We start from the raw sequence: 24,493 nt of genomic DNA, 5'->3' as shown, positions 1-24,493 counted from the left end.
CTGAATTTAGTCAATAGCCTTCCTTCATCATCGATATCATCAGCATACTACATGACAACAGACAACAAATCACACACACGTCCTCCAGTACGTGTTGATAATTACAGCAAATTGGTGGTTAAACTGCAATAAAAACCTTTAAAGCAGATACAAAATGATGTAGATATGTTACGGGTATGTTGTCTTAAATTGGTAGTAATAATTTAATGATATTCTATTATTTGGCTACTACTGTTAATCATGCAGGCCTCTATCTAGAGTCTAGTAGGCTAGGCTAGTAGGCCCTAACTACTAGGCCTATAGGCTAGCTAGGCCTAGCCTAGGCCTAGTACTAGGCTAGTAGGCCCAGGGCCAGGCGTCTTGCTAGGCTAGCTAGGCCTAGATATAGAGACCGGGCCTCTAGCCTAGCTAGACTGCCTGAACCGTGTTGTTGCAGGCTAGGCCTAGTAGTAGAGAAAGGCCTCTAATAAGGTAGGGGCTTATTATAATTAATAATATAAATGAACCGAGACAGAATGATATTTATAGGCCTAGTCTAGAGGCTAGACTAGACCCCACTACTATACTACTACTACTACTAGGCTAGCTAGGCTAGGGCCTAGGCCTTTCTATTCTAATTTCTAGGTATGTTTTGATACCTTTTTGATCTCGTTTATTTTCAGGGACCTTAAATAGGAAAAAATGACTGCAAAAAGCAATCATGTAAAAGTATTGGTAGTTCCCAGCTTGGAACTACAACATGAAGAAGCAAATCTTGCGTCAACTCCAGAACAGTATGTGATGACTCCTGGAGATAAGGCTCTGGCATGGTGTTTAGAGACACGTCGTCATCTAGACAATTTCACAAACAAACAGCCGTCAGAAAATCTTATCGCAAATCTCACTCAAGAAATCATCAATGTTTTCATCTCCACACTTCAACAAGATAGGTAATTTTCGAAAATAAAGTATCTTGTCTTTGCACGCATCATATTTTCTTGTCGCATCTTTTTTAAATACTCACCCAGGAGAACTCTGCGGTCTTCCTCAGCTTCTCTCCTTTCATACCATAGCCAACCATCAACACAATTTTAAATGAAATGTTCATTTATATGGGCAGCAGCTACCCTTCAGAATAGTCTACCTATCAACATACCACAAGCTAACACAACCACCACATTTAAACAGCTTCTAAAAACTCACCTTTTCAACAAATATTTTAACCCACGATAAACCATCTCAATTCAGTTGAGATCCACATATATTGTATGGCCTATCACTCTCATATTTAATTCTAAAGTTTATTGTGTCGAAACAAATGTATTTACTCTAAATAAAACTACAAAATGGCCTATCCAAAGTTTGATTTATTTTGTCATGTTTTGTGTGACAATATACTATACATTTAAAGCTAAGTTATACCAAAGTGATTAATTTCTTTTTCTTCAGTATAAAAATAATGTTAAAAAATGGTAAAAAACTGAAATGAAACTTTTTTTTAGCTATTACCAATGGATGTACCTAAAAGAAGTGCTTGGCATCTGCAAGCCATATTCAAAATACTTACAATCAAACCCTCAGGTAAGTGTCAAAATCAACTCCAGCACTGTGGTTGGTGGTTGATGCTTGTACTCTAGCTTGCCTCTATGATGGCCTAGTCATTACACCATGGTTTTAAAACCAACATTACAAGGTTCAGATTCTTTTTAAATAAACTTTTGTGTACAGTATGTTATCTATACCAGACTTGAACATGCGACTAAATAGATAACTTTAATCAGTTAAAGATTGTCCTTTGAAACACAAAAAATGAAAGTCAAAATATTCTATATTTAAATTGGCCATATCAAAGTAATATTAAAGTTATTCACTTTAAGTCGAGAATTCAAGGCAAAAACAAGTTTACGTAATTAACAGGTAAATTAATTTGATTACATTTCATCTGGAAAGTAGTCGCGAGAGAAAGTAAACAAAGATTTCAAACCATGTGTATGCATTATGCATGATGCTAATTAGGATTATTTACAACTTGTCACGGTTGAGAAGGTGTTCTTACACAGATCGCGAGGAAGTTTTATGATTATGCATACAGAGTAGCCAAACAAGCGCGTTGCATTATGAGATATGTTTTGAACAAAAAAACGTCTGTATTTCATTGAAATGTTTTTTTTTTTGACTAATTTTTGGTGAAAGTTTATAACTATTATGATACTTCAAAATGACCCACACTTTTTTTTCCGAAATCTTTTTTTTTTATTTTTTTGGAATTTAGTCAAAGGGACAATACATCTTTAAACAGTAATCATGTGTGTATTTTATTTATTTTTTTTTTATTCAAAAACATTTCAACAGAAACAATGTTCCCACTTACAGGTGATGTTATATAAAAAGATAAAATATATATGTATATACTGAAAAGATTTAAAACACCCACCACCCACAAGTTAACAGGAAACAAAGCAGTGTATTTAATCAGAAAACAAATCAACTTCAGGGCAATTAACAACAAAATAATAATAATGGTATTAATGATATGTATAATCTTGTCTCTGTATTGTTGAAATGTATTTATACACAATCATGTACAACCATGGAGGTACCTCATGGTACAACCAACCAAGCTTGTACCTTGTTTTAAAAATTAATCTCATAATCTTGAATGATCATGACATTTTCTGTGAACAATTTGATAGCCATAATGGACCAGTTACTTGGAGGTTTTAGCTTTTACTGGCCTTTTCACCTAACTGTAAATAGACACTGGTGAATTACTGTTTTTTACTGTTTTTTTCCCTTCAGATTAAGCACTATATAGATAGAATCGGTTTCCATTTACAAAATCAAAAACATCGGTTTGAAGATTTGGAACTTGAAAGCATAATTGCAAGCATGTTCCCAAAGGTACAGTACTTTAGTTTTCATTAATGAAGATAAACATGTAACATTCGATTATCACAAGTGTACAGGATCATTTATTACCTAAAGGGTTTTATTAAAGTTGAAAATGTATGTAGTGATCAGGGGAAAATTTCATTTTTAAATTTTGTTTAGCAATATTGCTAATCAAACTGATTTTTTAGTCAAGAAACATAGTTTTGTATTGTATTTTTTGCTACACAAATTTAAAAATCTGTAGCAAAATGGTTGTTTTGTATAGCTTTTTGCTATGCTACACTGGCGAAATTATTCCCTGGTGATTCATTTGTTTCATTTGGTTTTTTAATGACATATCAAAATCCCAAAGTAGACAGGGAAACACAAAAACAATATCAATATACAAAATACAAATTTTTAATAAAAGGTTACAGTAATACAATGACTGTTTTTGTTGTATTGTTGCTTGTATATAGTTTATTTTAATTTAATTTAATTTAATTTTCTTTTAGTTTTTTCTTTTTTTCTCTCATTATGTTTTCCTTCTGTTTGTTTCCTTTTCAAATTATTGTTTTGTTTTTGGACCGCTGCACCGCATGTTGTGAGTGCCACCGATCCAAAGGTGAATGGGTCAACAAATAAATAAACAGAAACTGATTTTACAGTTTGCGATGCATCGTGATCTCTCACGTGACTCTGAGTATGGCTGTCAGGCAACAAATAGATTATTTTGTATTTTGATTTCATATGCAATCCATCCAACAGCAAGCCCCGACTCCTCAGTACCCACGTTTTCCCAATTATACTTCTAATGTTAGCAGTGGCGTAACGCTGAGGCCTAAGGCCCCTGTTTTAGGAACCCTTAGTGGCCCTCCAGTGTTGCCTTGGGTATTTTTAGCCATTTTCGACATATTTTAATGCCTTTTTTTTCTCTGGGCACTGCTCAGGGGCCCACATAAACCCCGGGACCCCTGGGTTTAGCCAGTGAGCACTCATAGCCGTACGCCACTGATTGTCAGACTTCAATTGAATATCTCACCATAAAAATCCTTTAAATGTACTCATCTTATTCATTTTTTAGGAGAAATTTAAATGTGACATCCGTAACTACCGAACACCAACGCCACCTTCAGTTTCACCTTCAGTAACCCCCGTTCGTAGACGCATTGTTCCTGTGATACTTCCCAATGGCAAAGATCCATATCAGCTTGGTGCAAAGGTAAGACATTTTTTACAAACATTTCTGGTTTCGTTTTTCTTTCGTTATTTTGGTTTGTTCTTTATGTATTGTACACTTTCCGGAGCTGATCCAGCATTGTGTATTAAAGGAGGAGGCACCTAAGGCATTAACAATAAGCTCTGGTTCTGTAGTGTGTATTTTTTCAAGTTAATTATAAGGGGTATAAATCCACCTCTGACTTGTATTATTTAGCTTTTAACTTTTAATGGTTTTATTTTATTAGGATGCACTACCGAATAGATTGTGCCACTGATGCAAAAACATCACTCAAAATAAAGTTATTATTCTATAACTACACTGGACTATCACACTTTATGTGACAAAAATGTGATGTGCCCATAAATGGACATGATGATGTCATAGCACTACCATATTTGGGCATATCACTACCATATATTTGGGCACATCACACTTTTTTTGTCAAACTAGTTTGATAGTATAGGCAGAGCTTAATATAGTCTTTTTATTTAGCTTTACATACTATTCATATTTTTGTTTTTGTTTTTATGTAACTATATTATGAGTTTCTTTATTTTCTATTAGAATGTTCATGATCAAATCTCTCCCAGAGGTCTTTGTTTTGGTGATTTGAAAGAAGCGTTACCCAGTGTGGTTGTGGAAACTACACAAAGTAAGTCAGTTTGGAGAAGATAAGAGCCGAGAATGCACAGGACATTGACAAACACTATTCTTTTAATCAAAAACCTCCTTTCTAAGCCTGGTTTGGCTCTTGGGGTTATGCATCAATGTATATTGTCACAACATTTTGACATGTCATATGATTTGACATGTATTATACAAAAATAAAAATTTTAAGTACAAAATTGTTTGATATGTCCACTAATGCTTGGTTCACACATGGATCCAATGTAAGCGTATCTCAACCAATTCGATCAATTACGAAGTGATGGATCATCTGAACTATCTCTTGTGATTGGTCAACTCACTTCCATTGTTTCTACATTGTTTTGTTGTGTCCTAGTGAGACCTTGAAAGATATATATTCACACAAGGAGCGTCAACTGTATAATATCTTGATTTTTGTGTTTAGGAGAGGCAATTTGGAGTGAGGGACTTGGACTAACTGCAGCTGCTCTTAATATTGACTTACCAGAGAAGGTATTTTCAGATTCCAGCTGGTTTTTTAATTTTTAAATTCCTACACATCCAGCAAGTAACTCTCCAATTACATGATAGATAAACTTTTCCTGCTTATAAACTGAACTCTCATTTTTTAATTATTTTTCTTATTTCATACACATCCAACAGCCAATACAGGATTGATAAACTATTTTATAATTAATTGTGCTTATAAACTAAGTCTCATTTGAGGCCTAAGGATTAGAGTTTAAAGAGTAGTGAGTTTACAGCCCTAGCACTAGGTCAGGATTGAACCTGGACCTTGGAAGGCAAGCATGTTAACCACCAAGCTTCTGTACAGCTCCATTTAAGTGGAGAAGAAACTTTAATGCTGGGCTAGGTCAGCATTGCACCCTGGACCCTGGGATTAGAAGGCAGCTTCGGTAGGGTGTTCCCTGAATAACAGTCAACTCTCCTGATACTGGACACCGTTGGGGTAGCCTGATATGTCTGGTTTTCCAAAAAGTATGATATCCTGAAAATATGTTTTTAATATTAAAAAAGATTTTGAGACGTTTTTGACCTCAAGAAATATCTGGTTTTGGAAAAATGTCCGGTTTTCAGAGAGTTTGGTATTGGAAGAATTAACTGTATTTACTAATTGTTTTAATTTATTGCCTCTTATCTCTGTAGGTATCCGAGACAACAGTTGAGCATGAAACCAGTGAAGCGTTAAGTGATGACATACAAAGCTTGACAGAGTCCGAATGTCAAGTTGACACTCCTGCTGAAGAACACCCAAAACAAGTATGTTTATAATTTAAGTTATAAGATATTTATTATTATTTATGCTTTACACTGGGTAGACTCTTCAGTCAAAGACTGTTCTCCCAGATGAGTTTGTGACAGTTACTGTGTGTGAACATGTAAACAAACCCCTACTCGTCTCAAAAGATGTACTCTAGGTTCTTAAAGTGCACATGAACCAGATGTGTACACTGGACTTACAGTTTATAGTCCTTATAGTCTTAAGACACAGGATTGGCTTAAGCTTGAAAGAGCTTAAAGGGAACTATATGAACAATCTTTCCTGTATCCAGGCTATCTCAGACATACTGTACAGTATTCTACAGTAGGTCTGAGATAAATCCAACCCATGCAGCTCTTTGTTTTAATATTTAGAAATTTAATTTAAAGTTTGTTTTGAGATATCCATACCATTTGAAGGAAATGTTGGTGATTTGAAATGGCCTAGAATGGAATAAAGATGTGTGAATGTGTATCTTGTTTGAATTTTATTTTATTGATAGCCTTAATTAACATTAATCATGACCACTGTGCGCAATAATAGCGATGGTGTTTTTTTATTTGTGTTACATGTGTTGTTAATACATGTTGTATGTCGCTACTGTATGTGGGAGAAAAATAGCATACCATATACCATGCCATATACTATACTATAATTAAAATGTTTCAGGATTTTCACTTTCGAATGTACTTGTACACATTATAAGTGTTTTTTTCCAATGTATTTTTTTTAATTTTCTTATGATAGGACCATGTACTTTCCCAAATGACTGGAAAAGAAGCTGTTGAGAAGTTTGGGAAAGGCCGTCACTTGGGCAAAGCCAGTTTTGTTTACCTTAACAAAGCTGAGACTCGTCATTTCAGACCATATGACTTGGTTGTTGTCCCAAAACATAAGGTAAATGTTTTTGAATTAGTTAGTTTTTTTACAGATACCCAGGACTGGTTTCAATGAATGTAGTTTTAAACCTTCCAAATACAATTCCGGTCATTTTGAAACCCCATGTGTATAGTTGCATGCAGGTGTAGCTGTAAATTTGTACAAACATGAAAACATGTGTAAAATGTAGACACCATTTTGGCCGCCATACTGAATCAAAGATAGCAGATAATTTTCAAGTGTAGTTTTAAAGCTTTCCAGTACAACTCTGGTGCATTCAAGAAAATATTTTTAAAACAATAAACTTATAGATTCCTTGACTGAGGTTTTTAAGTTTTACATCATAGAGAAGCATTATGTGTAATATTCAGAAAACAAACCTTCTATATTTAAAAACAATTATTTATTTTCAGGCTAATCCTGAGGAACACTGGATTATTTCATGCTTTGGAATCATGCATAAGGTCAAAGGCGAACCTGCCGAGAGCATGGAATTGTTTGATTGGCATCGAGAGGCTGTTCTGTGGAGTGCACTTACAAAGATCCCATTCTTTAAATATTTTATTATGCGGAAAATATTTTTAACGTAAGTAATCAAGAGTCTTTTTTCCAAAAAAGAGTAAAAAATCGTCATGAGCTAGGCTACTGTCATTTTGCTGTCTCTAGTTTGAAATGACTAGGTAACCAAAAAAGGAAGATGATGCAGAAGAACCATTTTCACCGCTCCATTCCCCAACACTTTGAAACTCCCATATGGGTGCTTGGCGGAACAGAATTCATATGAGCTTGAGTAAAAAAGGGAATCTGTCTATCCTATCCATTCAAAAAAAGAATCATAAAAGATAAAAAATTTACCAAGAACCAAAATAAGAAAAAATATTGATTGATGTCAGCTCTTTAATAGTTCTTTAATAATGATTCCACAAGATTCTCATTTTATTATTATATATGCAGTTGCTACCAATCACTTTTTGTGTGAACCATTGTTTGTGGAATAGTATGGTTCACATTGCACTTTACAATTTGGTAATATATATCTCCTACAGGTGGAGGGCCAACCGACGTTACAAGGCTTTTTGCAAGACCCATCACCATGTCTCAAACATCTTGTTAAAATGTAATCCTACTTTTGGATCAGCTTTACTGCATGTATCGCGACTACTGCAGGAACTTCACACTATAGAATTTCTACCATTCAACAAAAGGTATTACGATTTATTATGATCTATTTTGTAAACAATTATAATAAGAGAAGAAACTATTCAAACAACTTGCATATTTCATTGTTTTTTTTTATTCTTCGATCTAAAACCGCCAATACTTTCTCCAATTGCGCTTGTAGGAAACTTTCTAATTCCTCAAGGTTTTCAATCTATTCTACTGCAGGGATTTCTCACAACCAAACAAATTGCTTGCTACATCCAAACACCTCAAAAATTAAGGCCCATCTTTATATATCACACAGTTAGGATAGGATAAAGACGTGCCTTTGTTGATGTCTGTATCAGCTAGCATATTAGTATTTACAATATTCTTTCATTATGCCCGATATTATCTCTCTGACATTCTAGCTAAATGTTTTGCTACACTATCAAACTAGTTGGACAAAAAAAGTGTGATGTTCCCAAATATGGTAGTGATATGACATCATCATATCCATATATTGGCATATCACTTTTTTTTAACATAAAAATGATAGTGTAGACATAGCTTAATATAGTACATATCTTTCATCTCATTTCAGATTGGACATCAGTTGCCTGTACTGTAGTTTTATATTTTGCTTATTATTGTTTTTTCTAGTCGCTGCTACACACTGATTGAATTTGACCAAATTACAAAGAAGAAGAAAAAAGCTGGAGAACAGTTACTTGATAAATTCTTTGAGTAAGTTGTGAAATACAATATTATATTGCTAATAAAGATATTGACGATATTAATATGGGATGTGATCAAATAGAATAAGATGGCCCAGTGATTTCCTAAGGAATTGACAGATTTGTGAGAAGGCGGGAGTATGTAGATGTACGTCCGCATTATGTCAATTGTATACAGCCTATTTTCTAAATAATAACTAAGGTAGAATCTGTATTTGGAAACTAAACATGCGTGTCCTTAATTAGAGTTGGCCATTGTTTTTAAACGTGTATTCCCCATTTTTCGTTTCCCAAGAGATTACAATTTTCCAATATATTTGCACCTGTTTTTTGACAACAAACACCAGCTGAAGGCCTATTTGTAATATTGACATCATTATTTTAGACACAAGACATATGTTTTGCTTATTCATTAATTACCAATTATCACTCTTCTTTCTTCAGATACTGCAAATTGGTTGTAGACACAACTTGTAAAGATACAATTGCCAAGTTAACTTTTTGCGAAGCACAAACAAAAAATGAGAAATTAATTTTGTAAGTAAAAACAAATTGTATAAATAAATTGTTTTAATTTTTTGTTGAACCATGTTTCATGAGGGTAGCAAAGCTGATCATTAAGGCTCTTGACAATACAATACATTTACAGTAAAACATATTTCATAAACATTCAATTGTTACCTCCACCAAGAAGGTTATATTTTCATCCCTGTATGTTTGTGTGTGTGTCTGTCTATCGGTCTGTGAACAGCCTGGAGGCCACAGTTTTCATCCGAATCTGGCAAAATTTGGCCACAATGATCTATGCCCCAAAACTTGGATGAGTACGATTGTGAGGAGAAAAGGTCACAGATCAAGGTCACAACTAGCAAAACTATTTTACTGCCTAGGGACCACAGTTTTTATCCGATTTTCACCAAACTTAGCCACAATGATCAATGACTCATCATATAATTGTGGTTATATTTTGAAGAGTCAGGGTCAAAGATCAAATTCCACAACAAAAATAAATAAAAAAATAAATAAATATAAAAAAAACCTCAGCGGGCATTGAATCCTCAACTGTGAGAGGCTGGATACATAACCATTACACCAAACTCTCATCCACAACTTTGTTGTGTGCAGTTAGCCTATTTACACTTACTGTAGAACTAATACAAAAAATATATATATATATATATATATATTTTCCGGGGCATTTTATGTAGGGGAATTTTACAGTAGGTGGAGGTTTGTACTCTCGGAGTACCCTCTAGTTATAAACTGTTTTATATTTCAAGATATAACTTAACAATACAATTTCTATAACGTTCAGTTGATTTTATAGTTAATTGTTTATTCAGATTTATACAGTGTAGTTTATTGAAATATAGTTTCAGTGTATTCAATTCTGTGAGTAAATTTTTCTACTAGAAACGCTTGCATAACCTTTCATGCATAAGCTTGATTGAGAATCAAAAGAATGAGTAAAAATGACTTACCTTGATACAAGTTCGTTGGAATTTTATTCATTCAATTTCTTGTTTCAGCTCAAAAGATTCCTTGCATGTTCAACGAATGAAGAAAGAACAAAGAGGGAAAAACCTCAGGGATGCCCAGGATGAAGCAAAGTAGGCAAAACAAAATACTTTATCTCTTGATAAGTTATCATCCAATCCGAGTTCTTTAATTGTACATCATTCCCTTTAGCCATGCTGTACAAGGGGACACACAGGAAATGCGTAATATTTACTTAAAGCCCCATTCCCTACGTTTTTTAGATCTAATTTAAGATCACAAACTATATTTAATGTAAAAATAATACTATATGGTCCTATTGCGATAACTTTTTTCTTCTTTAAACGGTTAAAAATGTGAAAAATAAATCGATTCTAATAATTATAGCGGCCCGCTATAAATCCCAAAATGCATTGCGCGCGGATTGATATTTTTGTTTTTCACCTGTAATTCGCCCACTTTCCGATCGATCGTGAAGCCAAAACAAATGGAAGACTCCTAACTTTTCAGCGAAAATACCGGGTTTTCCCCAATTTGTATCAACGGAGTCTGGCAAAAATAGAAAGACAATTAATGCAGCAACTATACAACGTCAGGCTAGGTATATAGCTAGCGTACAATGTTCGTACGTTATCGATGTTTACCAGCTAGGCCTACAAAACTATGCCTAGCTAGGCTAGGCCTAAGACCGTCCACGAGAGGTCGATCGCCTCGAGCTACTTAGGTAGTGCATTGTTTCTCACTTTTTATCATAATTTACCATAAAACGTACATTTAAGACAAGGAATGACATGGTTTAATGTTTTTAAAGTGATATATATGTATTCTTTTCCAAAAAACATCCAAAATTGCAGGGAAGGGGTCTTTAAGTTGGAAGATAATTGTTGTAGGCATGTGTGAGACATGTGTTCGATATCACTATTATATTTGGACATATCACACCTTTTTTGTGAAACTAGTTTTATAGTGTAGACAGAGCTTAAGACCATGGAGGAATTCTAAATAATTCATCATGTCAAGAGTTTTTTTGTGATGCGAATGTTTACATACAGTACAACAATACATTAAAACGGTGTGAAGTTGTGGCTTGGTGGTTATAATGCTTGGCTACCAATCCAAGGGTCCTGGGTTCAAATCAAGTCATTTTTCTAAAGACAATTTCCAACTTCACTCCCAAAGACTTGTAATAAGACTTTGTTTATGTAGAACATCTTGTGTATACTGTATGTTTTTCATGTGAACAGGATTGCCACCTTAGGATAGTGAATGATTTTGCCTATGATTATCTTTGGCAATTTGCCTAAATATTTAAACAAAACAAACACATTTTACTTCTTTCGTCTCATTCAACATTAACAAGTAAGCTAGGCTTCACTTTTTTCATGATTGCGGTCTGTTGCTGCCTACTGAACAATCATTCTTCAAGCTAGACACATTTCTGCATTTCTTGAATGTCTAGGAATTTTTGTAACGTTCAACATGTTTAGAGCTACATAAGTACTGTGAAAGTGTTTAATGATTTTTAAAAATAATAATGAAAATAATACTGTATAAAGATATGTATATCATAAATAATAATAATAATAATATGTATTTAGGTATTGGGCGTGGCACATTGCCCACAAATCTGATGTAGTATTGTTCCTTTAGTCAACTGTTTTTTATTTGAATCAGATATCTAGGTAACTTTGTGAAGCTGGTTGATCAAATGCTCCTAGCCCACCTGCTGGCACTTGCAAGAAGTAACATTTGTACCTTTCTGAATCATACCATGGTTGAGGGACGAGCAGACAATAGAACAGCTCTATTTTCTGCCAAGCTTGTGTTCAATGAATCAAGTGAGTTTGGTAAACTTTTTGTATTTTGTTTGTAATTGTTCAGTTAGCTTATACTTTGACCACTTCTTATAAGTAGTCACCACTGAGTTCCCAGAATACCACTACTATGATCATTGCGGCATGAATGTATAATACCTGACATTTCAAGGGTTTGGAATAATTGTGTTTAACACTTTCCATTGATATTGGATGTGTGAAATAATATGAAATTTGACTTGATAACCTATTACAAATTAAAATTTGTATTGAATTATGATTCACTTGACTTCACTTTTTATGGTCTATTTTTAGTGGCTGGCTTATAACCAGGTACTTCTGGGTGCTAAAGCCTTATTAATATTTTATGTATATTTATTTATTCTATTGATTTCATAACATTAGGTGGCTTGAGTTTGTTCCCAAGTAAAGACAAATTCTCAGAGATTGTAACCAGTAGCTTACAAGGTGTAGCGCAAGTGATGTGGGAGAAAGCAACATCAATGGATGACAGGGCATTGGCCAGAGAGGAGCAAACAACATCAGCCATGTCAAACCACAGCGCACGACCGTGAGTTTATTATGCAATAACATACCTATCTATTACCACTGTTCATAATAGTATAAAAAATGTATAATAGAACTGACAGGGACAGTAAATTCTAAATGATGCCTGCTTAAAGGCAAGTAAAAATAGTTTACAATCGTTGTCTGAGAAGACTTCTAATCTAGTTTTATATCACCAAAACCAAATCAATATAGCTGTATGCATTTCTTTTTGATTTACAGTAGCTATTGGTTAAGTAGCACTCCGTCTTAATTGTCACTCTATATACTCTGAAATACAGTTTAATTAATACAATTTTGATATTTGGCAACATTATAGAGCTGATTGTGCGAGTGTTGCTAGTCCAGTGATTCCTGTTAGTCAACAAACAAAAAACGAGACACCGTCATCAGAAAAGGATGGTGTGAGTACCCATCTGACGGAACCAACCATGTCTATTAGAGGTAACGTTCAATCAATTGTTCGTTTAATATAGCGCCATTCCAACAGTCATTGCTCATGCCGCTGCCTAAAATATCAGAAAATGTGAGTTTTGAGGAGTGACTTAATAATGATGTTTGTTTAATGTTCAAAGGTAGGAGGTTCCCAACTATATTTGCTCCTTGGAATGTCCAGTGGCACCTGATTATGCTAATTACCCACACTGCCTTAAAAGCCAAGCTCTCAATGGTCCAATTTTGTATATTTTAATTTTTGTAGAGGATCCAACCAAAGAATCTGATATCATGGGAGTGTTGACCCCTGACCTAGTTCCAAGAATGAATCTTGGTACCAGTATTGCAGTAGAAGGACATGGATTCATTGGCCAATATAACGCCCTCAACAAGGGTAATCTTCAAGAAAAACTATCTCAAGAGTAAGTTTTGCAGTGTTTCTTTCTGAACATGACAGACAATATAAATCATCATCATTATCATCATCAGTATGCCTGTTACTGTAGAATGTATCATCATACTCAATATCTAGTAATGAGTATATAAGCACCCCTCAAATAGGTATAGGAAAGATGATGAAACAATACATTATTTCCTATCAAGAATCGGGTACAAAGTACCATGTCAAAATTATTCTACTCCAGTTACTACATGTTTTACTTGTAAAACCTGTTTATGCAATTATTTAGCAAGAATTTTGTGGGTAATCATATACACAGTTATTTCATTGTCTTCCTCATAAACTTCTTCTACATTGAAACTAGAAAAATCATACATTATTGCAGTTCAGTTCAGTTTTATTTTATCAAAAATACAAAGACAAACATTGCATAGAAAAAGCACAAGATAACAATGTTAAAAGAATGAACCGAGGAATAACCCAAGAAAGTATGAAAATGTAGTTACTGTAACTGCAGTAGAATAGTTTTCACATGATCCTTAAAAGGTGCACAGAGTCTAGAAAATACATTTATTCAATTATTTTTCCTTTTTTTTAAGTGTTGAAATGCAAGTTTCCTACAAGATGTATTTCAAGTTACTCAACGATGCTATCCAAGACATCGATACGTTCTGTTCGGAACATTCATGGCTGACAGAGATACACAAATTTACAGAATCATGGGATGAAGATTCAGCCAATGCATGGCACAAGGCACAAGCCTATACAATTGAGGTATGAATTAATTCAATCTTTGTTTATATAGTAATGTACAGTCTATTCTCCCAATACTGGACACCCTTGGGCTGGGCTAATGTCTGATTTTTTGGAAAGTCTGGTATTCTGAATGTGTTTTTAAAAACAATTTTGAGACCTTTGGGGAGAGTTTCCAGCTTTTAGAGAGTCTGCGCATTGCAAAATTTCCAATGTCATGGCCAATATTACAAGATTTTCTTTAGGCCTATATAATGCGTTCAATTGTATCCATTTTGTGACTTTCTTTACAGCATGGGTTTACCACTATCAACTATGATGATGCAAGGGTAAAATCATTAGAAATCTAGATGATTGCTTTTTATAGAATATAGATCTGTAGTTTCTAAAATTAGGACAACTGAAGTATGTGGAAAGTTACTACATACGGGTGGTGATTACTTCAATTCTGTCATTTTTTATGTAGATGATTGCTTTTATAGATCTAGATCCACAATTGTTTCTAAAACTAGGACCACTGAAGTATGTGGAAAGTTACTACATACGGGTGGTGATTACTTCAATTCTGTCATTTATCTAGATGATTGCTTTTATAGATCTAGATCCGCAATTGTTTCTAAAACTAGGAACACTGGGAGTATGTGGAAAGTTACTACATACGGGTGGTGATTACTTCAATTCTGTCATTTATCTAGATGATTGCTTTTATAGATCTAGATCCACAATTGTTTCTAAAACTAGGACCACTTAAATATTTATATTTATGGGTTCTTTTTACATAGTACTTCTCTGTTATTTGTTGTTACTAGATCTACAATAGTTTTTCTATGTAAGGGTTAATATCTTTAATCATATTTTTTCCTTTCTTTATTTTTAATCATATTATCATTATTTTTCCTACTACTATATTTATTTTGATGTTGTATAAAAAACAAATGCATTTTTCTTCCTGCAGACCCAGTTAAGCCAGATTCGTAAATGGGTTGAACGTGTTAAGAATGTAGACAGGTTCTTCACGAGTGATAACCAGCTATTTTACGTCGACTGTGGTGTTATACAGGAGACGTTGGTGCCTGCCCTCAATGGTGCTTTCCGAGATTTGCTTGATTTTACGGCTCAGGAGGCCAAACATTTTTCTACAGCTTTTATAAGTGAGGTGCAAGATGTTGTTCAGGCAAGTGAAGCAATTCATATCACATTTCAACATGTATGACATGGAAATAAGAACCCCTCCTTTGGTGGGACTAAAAAACTAAGAATGTAATATTTGATCTTCTATTTGAACCTGCAGAAACTTAATAACATGAGCTTCTTTATCACGTTAAATCTTAACATGATCTGAAAAAAGAAAATGCTAATTAACGTGATTAAATGATATAGATCGAATCAACCAATCTGCATTTTTAGTTAGTATTTCAAGTCATTGCATACAACCTTATTGGCCCATCTTTAATGAATACATTTCATTAAGCTCTAAGTATAAGTCTACACTATCAAACTTTATGATACAAAAAAAATGTGATGTGCCCATATATGGACATAATGATATCGTATCACTACAATATTTTGTCATATCACTACCATATTTGGGCACATCACACCTTTTTTTGTCGAACTATTTTGATAGTGTGAACAGCGCTTTACATTTCAAAAGACAAATATGAAAACCATGAATTTGTGTCTATTTTTTTTTTTCAAACAGGGAATGAAATGCAAAGAAACAACAACAGAGGGTTTTGCGGAGTATGCTCAGCGATACAGTGTCTACAAACTAAAAATGGCGGCGCTACAGACAGACGTTGAATACATCAAGTCTTTATTTGAGGTAATAATAGTTTTAAAAGTATGCCCTTTAAAGAACCTAGTCTTTTGAGAATAGGGGTAACCTCGGCGGGTGTACTTAAGTTTATATACAGCCACTGTCGCACAGCCTGGAGAGGAATGAGCTCCACCAGGTGTATTTGCCCATGACAGTCTACACATTGCGAAGCTACTCTATGACCACTCCCGGTCACGGGACCAGCAGTTATATTCTATCTGTCATATTACCTATTTCAAGATACTGTTACTCCTCATCACCAATGTCTTTATTTCTACAGGTCATTAGACTTAGCTATCGATCCTTAACCACAGAAGAGGAGAAGTTTGAAGAACGAGTGTGGCACAACTGGGAAGCTTTCTTGCTGCATTTGCAAGAGGCAGCCGAGTTTGTTAACACGCAGCTTCCTCTAAAGCAGATTCAACTGCAGGAACACTTTCAGAAGCTGCAGCAGGAAGTGGAGAGAATCCTGAAAGCTGCAACTTCTGGTGTTTTTCTGGATCCATCTCAAAACCCAACCAAGGTGCTTGGTGTAGGTCAAAAGGTATGTAAAATGTTCACCTTTTCACAAAAAATGGCCAGTCAAAGTCTTCTAAGGCCCAATTGAAAGGCCTGTACAACACTGATTTTGAGCTGTGATTTATAGTTGGAGTTGACAATCTTGATATGACTATGGTTTAATTATCATTTATAGCTTCTTGATGAATTCAAAGAAGTCCAACAAGATATGCTGAAATGCAGCAAGCACAAAGAGATGATCACAGGACAAGCGTTTGATACGTCGCGCTTGGATTACGCAATGCAGCGAATCGTAACAAGGCTGGAATTATGGAAGTATGTTGAAGTATCTACCTATGCTATACAAGAGTGGATGAGGCAATTGTTCCGAAAGGTAATATTTTTGTGATTGAGTCATAAATTTGTTGGGGTTATTACCTGCACGGTAACACTAAATTTTATGGGGACATTCAAGATTTTCTAAAATTGACTGAGGCAATCAATCAATAAATGCATTATGCATTTTAATCATGTGTAATTATTTACAGTTAAGCTCTGCTATACTATCACACTAGTTTGACAAAAAAAGTTACGCAATGTGCCCAAATAAGGTATATTAGTGATATGACCAAAAAAAGTAGTGCTATGACCCAAAGTTTTTCAGTTTATCACTGTCACAATATCTTTACAGATGAGTGTTCAAAAGGCTATTGATAAAGTAGAGCTATGGCACACTGCAGCGAAACGGTTCAAAGAAGATTTGCCAAGTGACGATACAGTTCTTGTACATTGGTTCAAACTGCTTAGTGACTTTAAGAAAGATCTTCCACTGCTTCTGAAACTCTCAAGTGATTCTCTTAAGGTTAGTTCAACTAACAGTGTTCAAAGCTCACAATGTTAAAGTTCAAGTTCAACTTATGTTAATTGTAAAACATCTTTAATTATTTCCCCATAGTAAAACATACAGTACCCCATTTTTAAACAAATAGGAACTATCGCTATTTGGTTTTTTTCTGCCTGACATTTGTTTATATGGTTTGTTTTTACATTTTTCCATATGATTTCTAGTTAGTTTGATTGTTACCATAAATTAATTAATGTTACATTGTGAAGATGAACAAATCAAGTTGGAAATATTTCATCATCGATTTAATTAATTTGTCTATTATTTCATTAACAATAATATTTTGTATACAGCCAAGGCACTGGAAAGCTCTGTTTGTAAGCCTGGGCCAGACATACATTCCAGGGCAACACTTCACCGTTGCAGAACTACTGTCTTTTAACTTAAGCCAGCACAGCCTCCAGGTGAATACAATATGTAACGGGGCTCTTGCTGAATTCACCCTGGAAACAAAGCTGAAACAGATCCGCAAAGTGTGGGACGAGAAGGAGTTCAAGCTTGCTAAACATATCCCAGAGCAGATGTACAGCAGCCAACAGAACAAAGGCTCATCATCAATATTAAAGACAGAAGTGGACATGTATACATTGATTGCCATTGAGGAATTAAAGTATCTTCTTGAGGTATATCTTTTTAAAACACACCATCAACTTGTGCTAGTTGTTCCAGCATTCTTAAAAAACAAAAAAATATAAGCACATTTATCTTAAAAGCAAAAGTAGAAATTTAAAGTTTGAAATGAGAATATTATACAATATCATAAAAGTGTGGAAAACAATTTCTGGCACTTCCCACAATGCAATACTGAAAGTGGATACTATTAGAACCATGAAGGGAAAACAATATTTTGTATATAATAGGTCCACGCGCTATACAATACAATGTGATTCATACAGTACCACATGCATAGTTAGAGCGCCAATTCATTCAGTTATATTTTAGAGTGAGGTTGAGTCGAACTACTATAATGTATATTAGCATCATAAGCGTGTGTGGTAGGCCTACTATACATAGTGTTGTAGTGTAGTGTGTACCACATCCCATATGTCTCAAAATTCATATATGTTTCTGTTTACAGGACAGTAGGGTGACTATTCAGTCTATGCTAGTGTCTCCTCACTTGTCTGAATTGAAAACAGAAGCCGAGATTTGGAGCCATAATCTGCAACAAGTTGATGAACTTCTTGACCTGTGGACCCTAACACAACACAAAGTAAGATTTGTATAGCTTTCTGCATATTGAAGAAACTTACATTCTTCTTCTTTAATTTAAGATCTGTTGATGAATTCTATTTGTTTTATGTTGTGTGTTGATTAAATTGTAGACAAACAAGTAGAAACATGGTTTAATTTTCATTTTATTTTGTACAGATATTTATATTCTTACCTTAGTACTTATTATCAATATTTTATATGTTTTGTCAGGGCTCTTAAAGCTTGGTTCCCACTAGAACGTAACGCAAGGACGTAAACGCAACGCAAGCGTTTTAACCAATGACAAGCGAATTTATAGACAGTTAGCAATCACAAGCGAATAACCCATCGCTTGTGATTGGTCAATTCACTTGCGTTGCGTTTCGTCCTTGTGTTGCGTCGCTAGTGGGATCCACGCTTTATAGTCCCTTTACTGGAACTGGATAGGCCACTTTTCATAGAAATGTAGATGCTTATACCTTTGTTCTGAATTTTCGGTATTTATGTTTTTGTATGCATTTGAATTTTGTTTTCTAGTTCCTTCGATGGGGCTGTATAAGCCATTCTTAATAAAGATAAATAAAACTGCCAATTCATCAATATCTCATGTGCAAATTTGATACTATTTTAATTTATTTCAGTGGTTATACTTAAGCAATCTGTTTAGCTCTGAGAAATTTTGCAGCCGTCTACATAAACAAGCAGTTAAATTCAATAGTGTCAATGTTAGATATGAGGTAAATGTACAGTCTAATAATTTTACGCCATAATTCAATCAATTAGATAGGTCTTCAAACCATAATTACAATGTACATCATTCATCCACGTTAGAAGAGTAGCACATGTATATGCCTACAAAATACATCTTCCTGGAGAAGAATGATATATAAACACTTAGATAACATTTACTTGATATGTTCAATATATATTTAAACCATTTATATATTAATATTTCTTAGGAAGTAATGAAGAGTGTTGTTGGTGATCCCAAAGTTCTTTCAATTTTAAACAAACGTGTTGGGCAAAAAAATAGACGACATTTACAAGGAGATGTTTTGAGGGAACGATTTGAGAGTATGATTCAAGATCAGGTTGGTATAATAATATGAAATCAAAATCATTGTATTGACTTAAAATAAAGTTCTCTTAAGATCACCAAAGTTAAGCAATGTTGGGGAAAATCAGGTTTTTCATAGATCTTAAGAAAGTGAAATGGTAAGGGATGAGACCAGCCTGATAGAGGCATAGGTTTGTGTTTGTCTGTGCCATATTATTTGTATACTTTGCTCTCATTGCTTCTTTCGGAAGGGACATAAAGCCGTCCATGTTATAACAACTGAAGAATTTGAAAAATTAGATCATCACCCTTTGTGCTTGTCATTCTAGGAGCTGCACTGCTGCCGTGGGTCTGTAGAGGGCTTAATCTAATTTTCATCAGTTTCTATTTCAACATGAGGATGATTATGATTACATTTACATGAAAAGTTTAAATAATTTTTTACTTCGTAGGATGACATTATAAAAGATCTACGTGAGCATCTTAATGAAATACGTGACAGGTTTCCAAGACTGTATTTCATGAGCGATGATGACCTTATAGTGTTACTGACTATAACGCGGGACAAGCGAGCATGGGTTCCTTACGTGAAGAAGCTGTTTCCAGGCATCACTGCACTTAGGTTTGATGTACCAAATAGTGCAGCAGCTACCATAAAAACCATGTTGGATATGCACCTTCACTGTAAGTAATTATCTATGATTTTTAAATTGTGTTTGAACATTAATAGTTATAGTATTCAAAAATCGATCTTGCCAGGACTGCAATCTCCTAATACTACTGTAGACACCTTTGACAGGTTCAAAATATCTGGTTTATCCAGATCTTACGATATCTCTGGTTTTGGAGAGTGAGCTGTTGATAGGTTTCTGATTAGTTTTTGTGGTGGTGCCATTTGTATTTTCTGTATTTTTAAATGTTTTGTTAGTTGTATACTGGGCCCTCTGGGAGTAAACCCAGTATAAAGAAGAATAATGAAAACTTTGACTTTACCTAGTTACTGGCAACAATATGGTGATGTTCAAAGTCCCTTTGTTTCTTTACAGCTCATAAATTGGAAGTTATAGGTATCAAAGGCCATCATGGAGAAAGTACACCTCTAATATCAGCTGTTGAATCAACCAATGATATCGCAGATTGGTTTAGGTGCCTGGAACAGAATCTCAAGAGCAGTATGGGGAACTTTCTTCAGATGTGCATGGAAGCCAGATTGTCAAAAGATGGCATTGCTCCGGAGAAGATCCTTGAGGAATTGTCTGTTCTTGAGGAAACTAAAGAGAGCAAGAGTAAAGAGGAGTCGCAACTTAAGAATGCTGTCATGAGAAGCTTCCAACATTGGCTACTGCGCTTCCCGGCTCAAAGTGTCCTGGTGACGGAGGCGATCAATTGGGAGAGAAATGTTGGACAAACTTTGGAAAAAGAGGATAAAGGATGCCTACTCAAGATAAGGTATGTTACTTGATGTCATTTATTATTTTATTATCATAAACTTTTATCTTATTATCTTTGCCATCATCATCATTTTAATCATGGCTGTGAGTGGATTTACATTACAGTATGCGTTCTTGAAGTTCAGTCATTAAATTATGATACTGTAAACTTTTAATTTTTTTGTTTATTTTAACTAGGGAAAGTTTGGATAGTAAAATACAACAATATATGACTATCCTAAATGGAAACTCAGCCGGAAATTTAAGTTTTGATCCCAGAAGTCGTTTGCAGCTGTTGCTGAAAAACTTGATTGCCTTAACTATTCATCAACAGCGCATAACTGAAGGTAATAGTTCTTTTCAGTTCTGAGTTATTTTTGTTATGAAATGTTTTAAATGTTTTGAGAGATGATACCACTGTCATTGCTAGTCATCCATTTAAATAAATGGAGATCTTTCTTCATCTAAAGACCATCAAATTATGATGAGAGATTTACAGCTTCTTTCATTTCCAATAAAGATACATTAACACATAGTCTACAGTGCTACCAAAACTAGGCCAAATGTACCTTTTTTCCTAATACATTTGACAACATTTAAAACCTTTATCACATTCAGATACTTCTGATTTCAAGAGAGTCCAGATTTTGGAGAAAAAAACAAAAAATTAGCTTGTGCGCGTTTCTGTGGTATAAAACTATCTGTAGTCCTTACTTTGAACTATCATCTAAAAATGTGCTAATAAAAACACTTTGTAAGTCCAAATTTAATGTTCTTTTTCATTAAAATAAATCATGAATTATAAAAATAATATATAAAAAGATTTATAATGTTCAAATTATTTTTTAGGTCTTTTGTCACTACCATCGATTTCAAAACGGTGCTTTGAGTGGGAGAGTGTTTTGAAACATCAAATGATCTGGCAACAGGTCTTATGTGCTAAGCCATCTCGAAAGCTGACCAATTCTAACTTTCCTTCTTTAATTGGTAAGTTATACAGCTTTATTTTTCCATTTGAAAAAACACAAAAGCACATGGATATTTTTGCATGTGTTTATTGTATCAGTTTTGTCCTTGACAAAATATGATATGCTTATAAGAGTTTAATTATCATAAACATTAAAGTAATATAAAGTTTAAAACATAATTTTCAGAGATAAGTGTTCAAAGTTGTGATTCAATTGGTTTAGGTATTTATTTCTTCCAAATTTTTCGGAACATTTAAAAGTTATTTTTACCATTTCCCGTTTTAATTAAGCAAATAAAAATGTTTATTGCATAAACTTTTTATACTTTTTTAAGATTCAAAAAGTAAGCCTGCACTTGGTGTAAGATCTTCTATCAAAGTAACCTCCAGCTATGTGTTTGGTGAGTGCACAGTACAGCAAATGGGTAATGTGTTTAACTACGACCATGAGTACATAGGCCCAAGTTTACGAGCAGTATGCACACCGCTTACAGACAGGTGCCAACTTGGATTAACCATGGCAATCAAAAGGTTTCAATGTGGCTCTGTGATTGGACCAACTGCTACAGGGAAAACTGAATTAATTCATGATCTTGGACAGGTATTCTTCCCCTCATTTCTTTTCACTTAAGTTACATTATTTTGGGCAGATATAAACTAGTTACCTATTGGTTAAGTCGGTCTGTACCAGTAGTTAGGTTATATTAAATTAATCTCCCTCAATAGACTCACTGCAGCATAAGTATCATTTATGTGATCATTCATAAGATGATTAGTTGCATATTTAATTGTTCTCTTGTTTTCTTTTTAGTCAATGGGTCGCCATGTTTTTAGCTTTACAAGTTGTCATGCAAACAGCATGCAGCATATTATACAGGTGCTAAAAGGTGCCGTCAAGTCTGGATCCTGGTTTCTGTTTGAAGATGTTGACAATGTACCTCAAGGTAAGTTTTAAATGTGTCCTCAATTTAACATTGAAACCGAAGTAGGTCTGGATATTTCACCTTAGATGACTGCCACAGGGTAGTATCATTCCAATACTTTGCATAGATCAAACCCTTTGTATCCTTCTGAAGAATGAGGCAATAACACTTCTATACATTTGACAAAGACAGCAGACAATACACAAGTCTCAGACATATTTTAGAAGTAGTATTCAGCTGTAAATTAATGCATAGTCCAAGCACTTGGGTTATACAGAAAGATATGCCTATCTGTACTGTTGTTAACATGCAATAACCACAGATAAAAACAAGCAATCGGAAGTTCATTATTATTTAATATATTATTCTTTTACTTTTTAAATGAAATGCAGGTTTTATGTCTGTACTTGCCCAGCAGCTGAATTTTGTTCTAAGTGCTTACAGGGCTTTAAGCAACACAAAGTGTAGTCAGTATGACCTACGTGGTACATCTAAGTTTGATAAGGTAACAATAATTAAAACTGTTATGTTCAAAAGTCGAGCGGCATTTTTTGTAAGAAATATTTCTTGTTTAAAGTGGAAGGAATAAAAACATACTTTTATAATAAAGAATGTAGTTTTATCAGAATTTTCTCCTAATATTCTCTTAATATTATTCTAATTTTTTACTACAGAATTGCATACTCTTACTGAGTTGCATATATAATTTCTTGTTTAATGTGGAAGGAATAAAGGCATATTTTTTTAATAAAGAATGTAGTTTTATTAGAATTTTCTCATAATATTCTCTTAAAATTCCAATTTTCTCCTGCTTTAGTCCAAGCCTGTGAGAAGAAACTCTCTCACTACTCTACATTCCAGCTCACAATTACCAGATCCTGGATTTTGCAAAAGCTACACAACTAGCTCAGCTATAATAAAGGTAGCCTCTATCAGAGTTGACAAACTTTCTTGTAGACGCCATCTGATATACAATAAATCTGACAACAATCTCTTTTCCCTAAAATGAATTAATTTATTCGCATGATGAGCAGTTATGAACACATATAACAGATTTCCTGAGCTTTGATTGGTTGCTAATTGTTTTGCATCATATCTAATAGAAATATAGATATTTTCATAATAAATGGATTTGGTTAATCAAAAGATGTTGTTGTTTACATGTTTACATATTTAAATTGTTTACATGTTGATACACATGTTTACATGTTTACATTGTTTACATGTTTACATTGTTTACATGTTTACATTGTTTACATGTTTACATTGTTTGCATGTTTACATTGTTTACATGTTTACATTGTTTACATGTTTACATTGTTTACATGTTGACATTGTTTACATGTTTACATTGTTTACATGTTTACATTGTTTACATGTTTACTTTGTTTATATGTTTACATGTTTACATTGTTTGCAGGTTTACATTGTTTACATGTTTACATTGTTTGCATGTTTACATTGTTTACATGTTTACATGTTGACATTGTTTACATGT

General features: G+C 34.1%; 1 protein-coding gene across 1 annotated transcript in view; it reads left to right on the top strand.

Annotated features, from left to right (window-relative positions):
• Positions 1-87: 87 nt before the first annotated feature.
• Positions 88-24,493, top strand: part of LOC140041517 (dynein heavy chain domain-containing protein 1-like) — a 131,686-nt gene continuing 107,280 nt past the window's right edge. The window contains exons 1-36 of the mRNA XM_072087641.1: positions 88-174; positions 663-929; positions 1,482-1,560; positions 2,779-2,880; positions 3,935-4,072; positions 4,637-4,724; positions 5,145-5,212; positions 5,867-5,980; positions 6,729-6,878; positions 7,274-7,446; positions 7,907-8,065; positions 8,664-8,747; positions 9,182-9,274; positions 10,267-10,347; positions 11,909-12,072; positions 12,454-12,619; positions 12,935-13,059; positions 13,316-13,472; positions 14,050-14,224; positions 15,159-15,377; positions 15,906-16,028; positions 16,303-16,566; positions 16,717-16,914; positions 17,212-17,382; positions 17,718-18,047; positions 18,503-18,637; positions 19,260-19,355; positions 19,578-19,709; positions 20,128-20,359; positions 20,722-21,124; positions 21,304-21,452; positions 21,955-22,092; positions 22,408-22,673; positions 22,884-23,016; positions 23,388-23,500; positions 23,813-23,917. Of these exons, the coding sequence (XP_071943742.1) occupies positions 682-929; positions 1,482-1,560; positions 2,779-2,880; positions 3,935-4,072; positions 4,637-4,724; positions 5,145-5,212; positions 5,867-5,980; positions 6,729-6,878; positions 7,274-7,446; positions 7,907-8,065; positions 8,664-8,747; positions 9,182-9,274; positions 10,267-10,347; positions 11,909-12,072; positions 12,454-12,619; positions 12,935-13,059; positions 13,316-13,472; positions 14,050-14,224; positions 15,159-15,377; positions 15,906-16,028; positions 16,303-16,566; positions 16,717-16,914; positions 17,212-17,382; positions 17,718-18,047; positions 18,503-18,637; positions 19,260-19,355; positions 19,578-19,709; positions 20,128-20,359; positions 20,722-21,124; positions 21,304-21,452; positions 21,955-22,092; positions 22,408-22,673; positions 22,884-23,016; positions 23,388-23,500; positions 23,813-23,917 (5,571 nt within the window). The 5' untranslated portion in view covers positions 88-174; positions 663-681. The remainder of the gene's footprint in view (positions 175-662; positions 930-1,481; positions 1,561-2,778; positions 2,881-3,934; positions 4,073-4,636; positions 4,725-5,144; positions 5,213-5,866; positions 5,981-6,728; positions 6,879-7,273; positions 7,447-7,906; positions 8,066-8,663; positions 8,748-9,181; positions 9,275-10,266; positions 10,348-11,908; positions 12,073-12,453; positions 12,620-12,934; positions 13,060-13,315; positions 13,473-14,049; positions 14,225-15,158; positions 15,378-15,905; positions 16,029-16,302; positions 16,567-16,716; positions 16,915-17,211; positions 17,383-17,717; positions 18,048-18,502; positions 18,638-19,259; positions 19,356-19,577; positions 19,710-20,127; positions 20,360-20,721; positions 21,125-21,303; positions 21,453-21,954; positions 22,093-22,407; positions 22,674-22,883; positions 23,017-23,387; positions 23,501-23,812; positions 23,918-24,493) is intronic.

The sequence above is a fragment of the Antedon mediterranea genome, chromosome 1 (assembly GCF_964355755.1).
Source record: "Antedon mediterranea chromosome 1, ecAntMedi1.1, whole genome shotgun sequence".
NCBI lineage: Eukaryota > Metazoa > Echinodermata > Crinoidea > Comatulida > Antedonidae > Antedon > Antedon mediterranea.
This window is presented reverse-complemented; position numbering and strand designations above follow the sequence as displayed.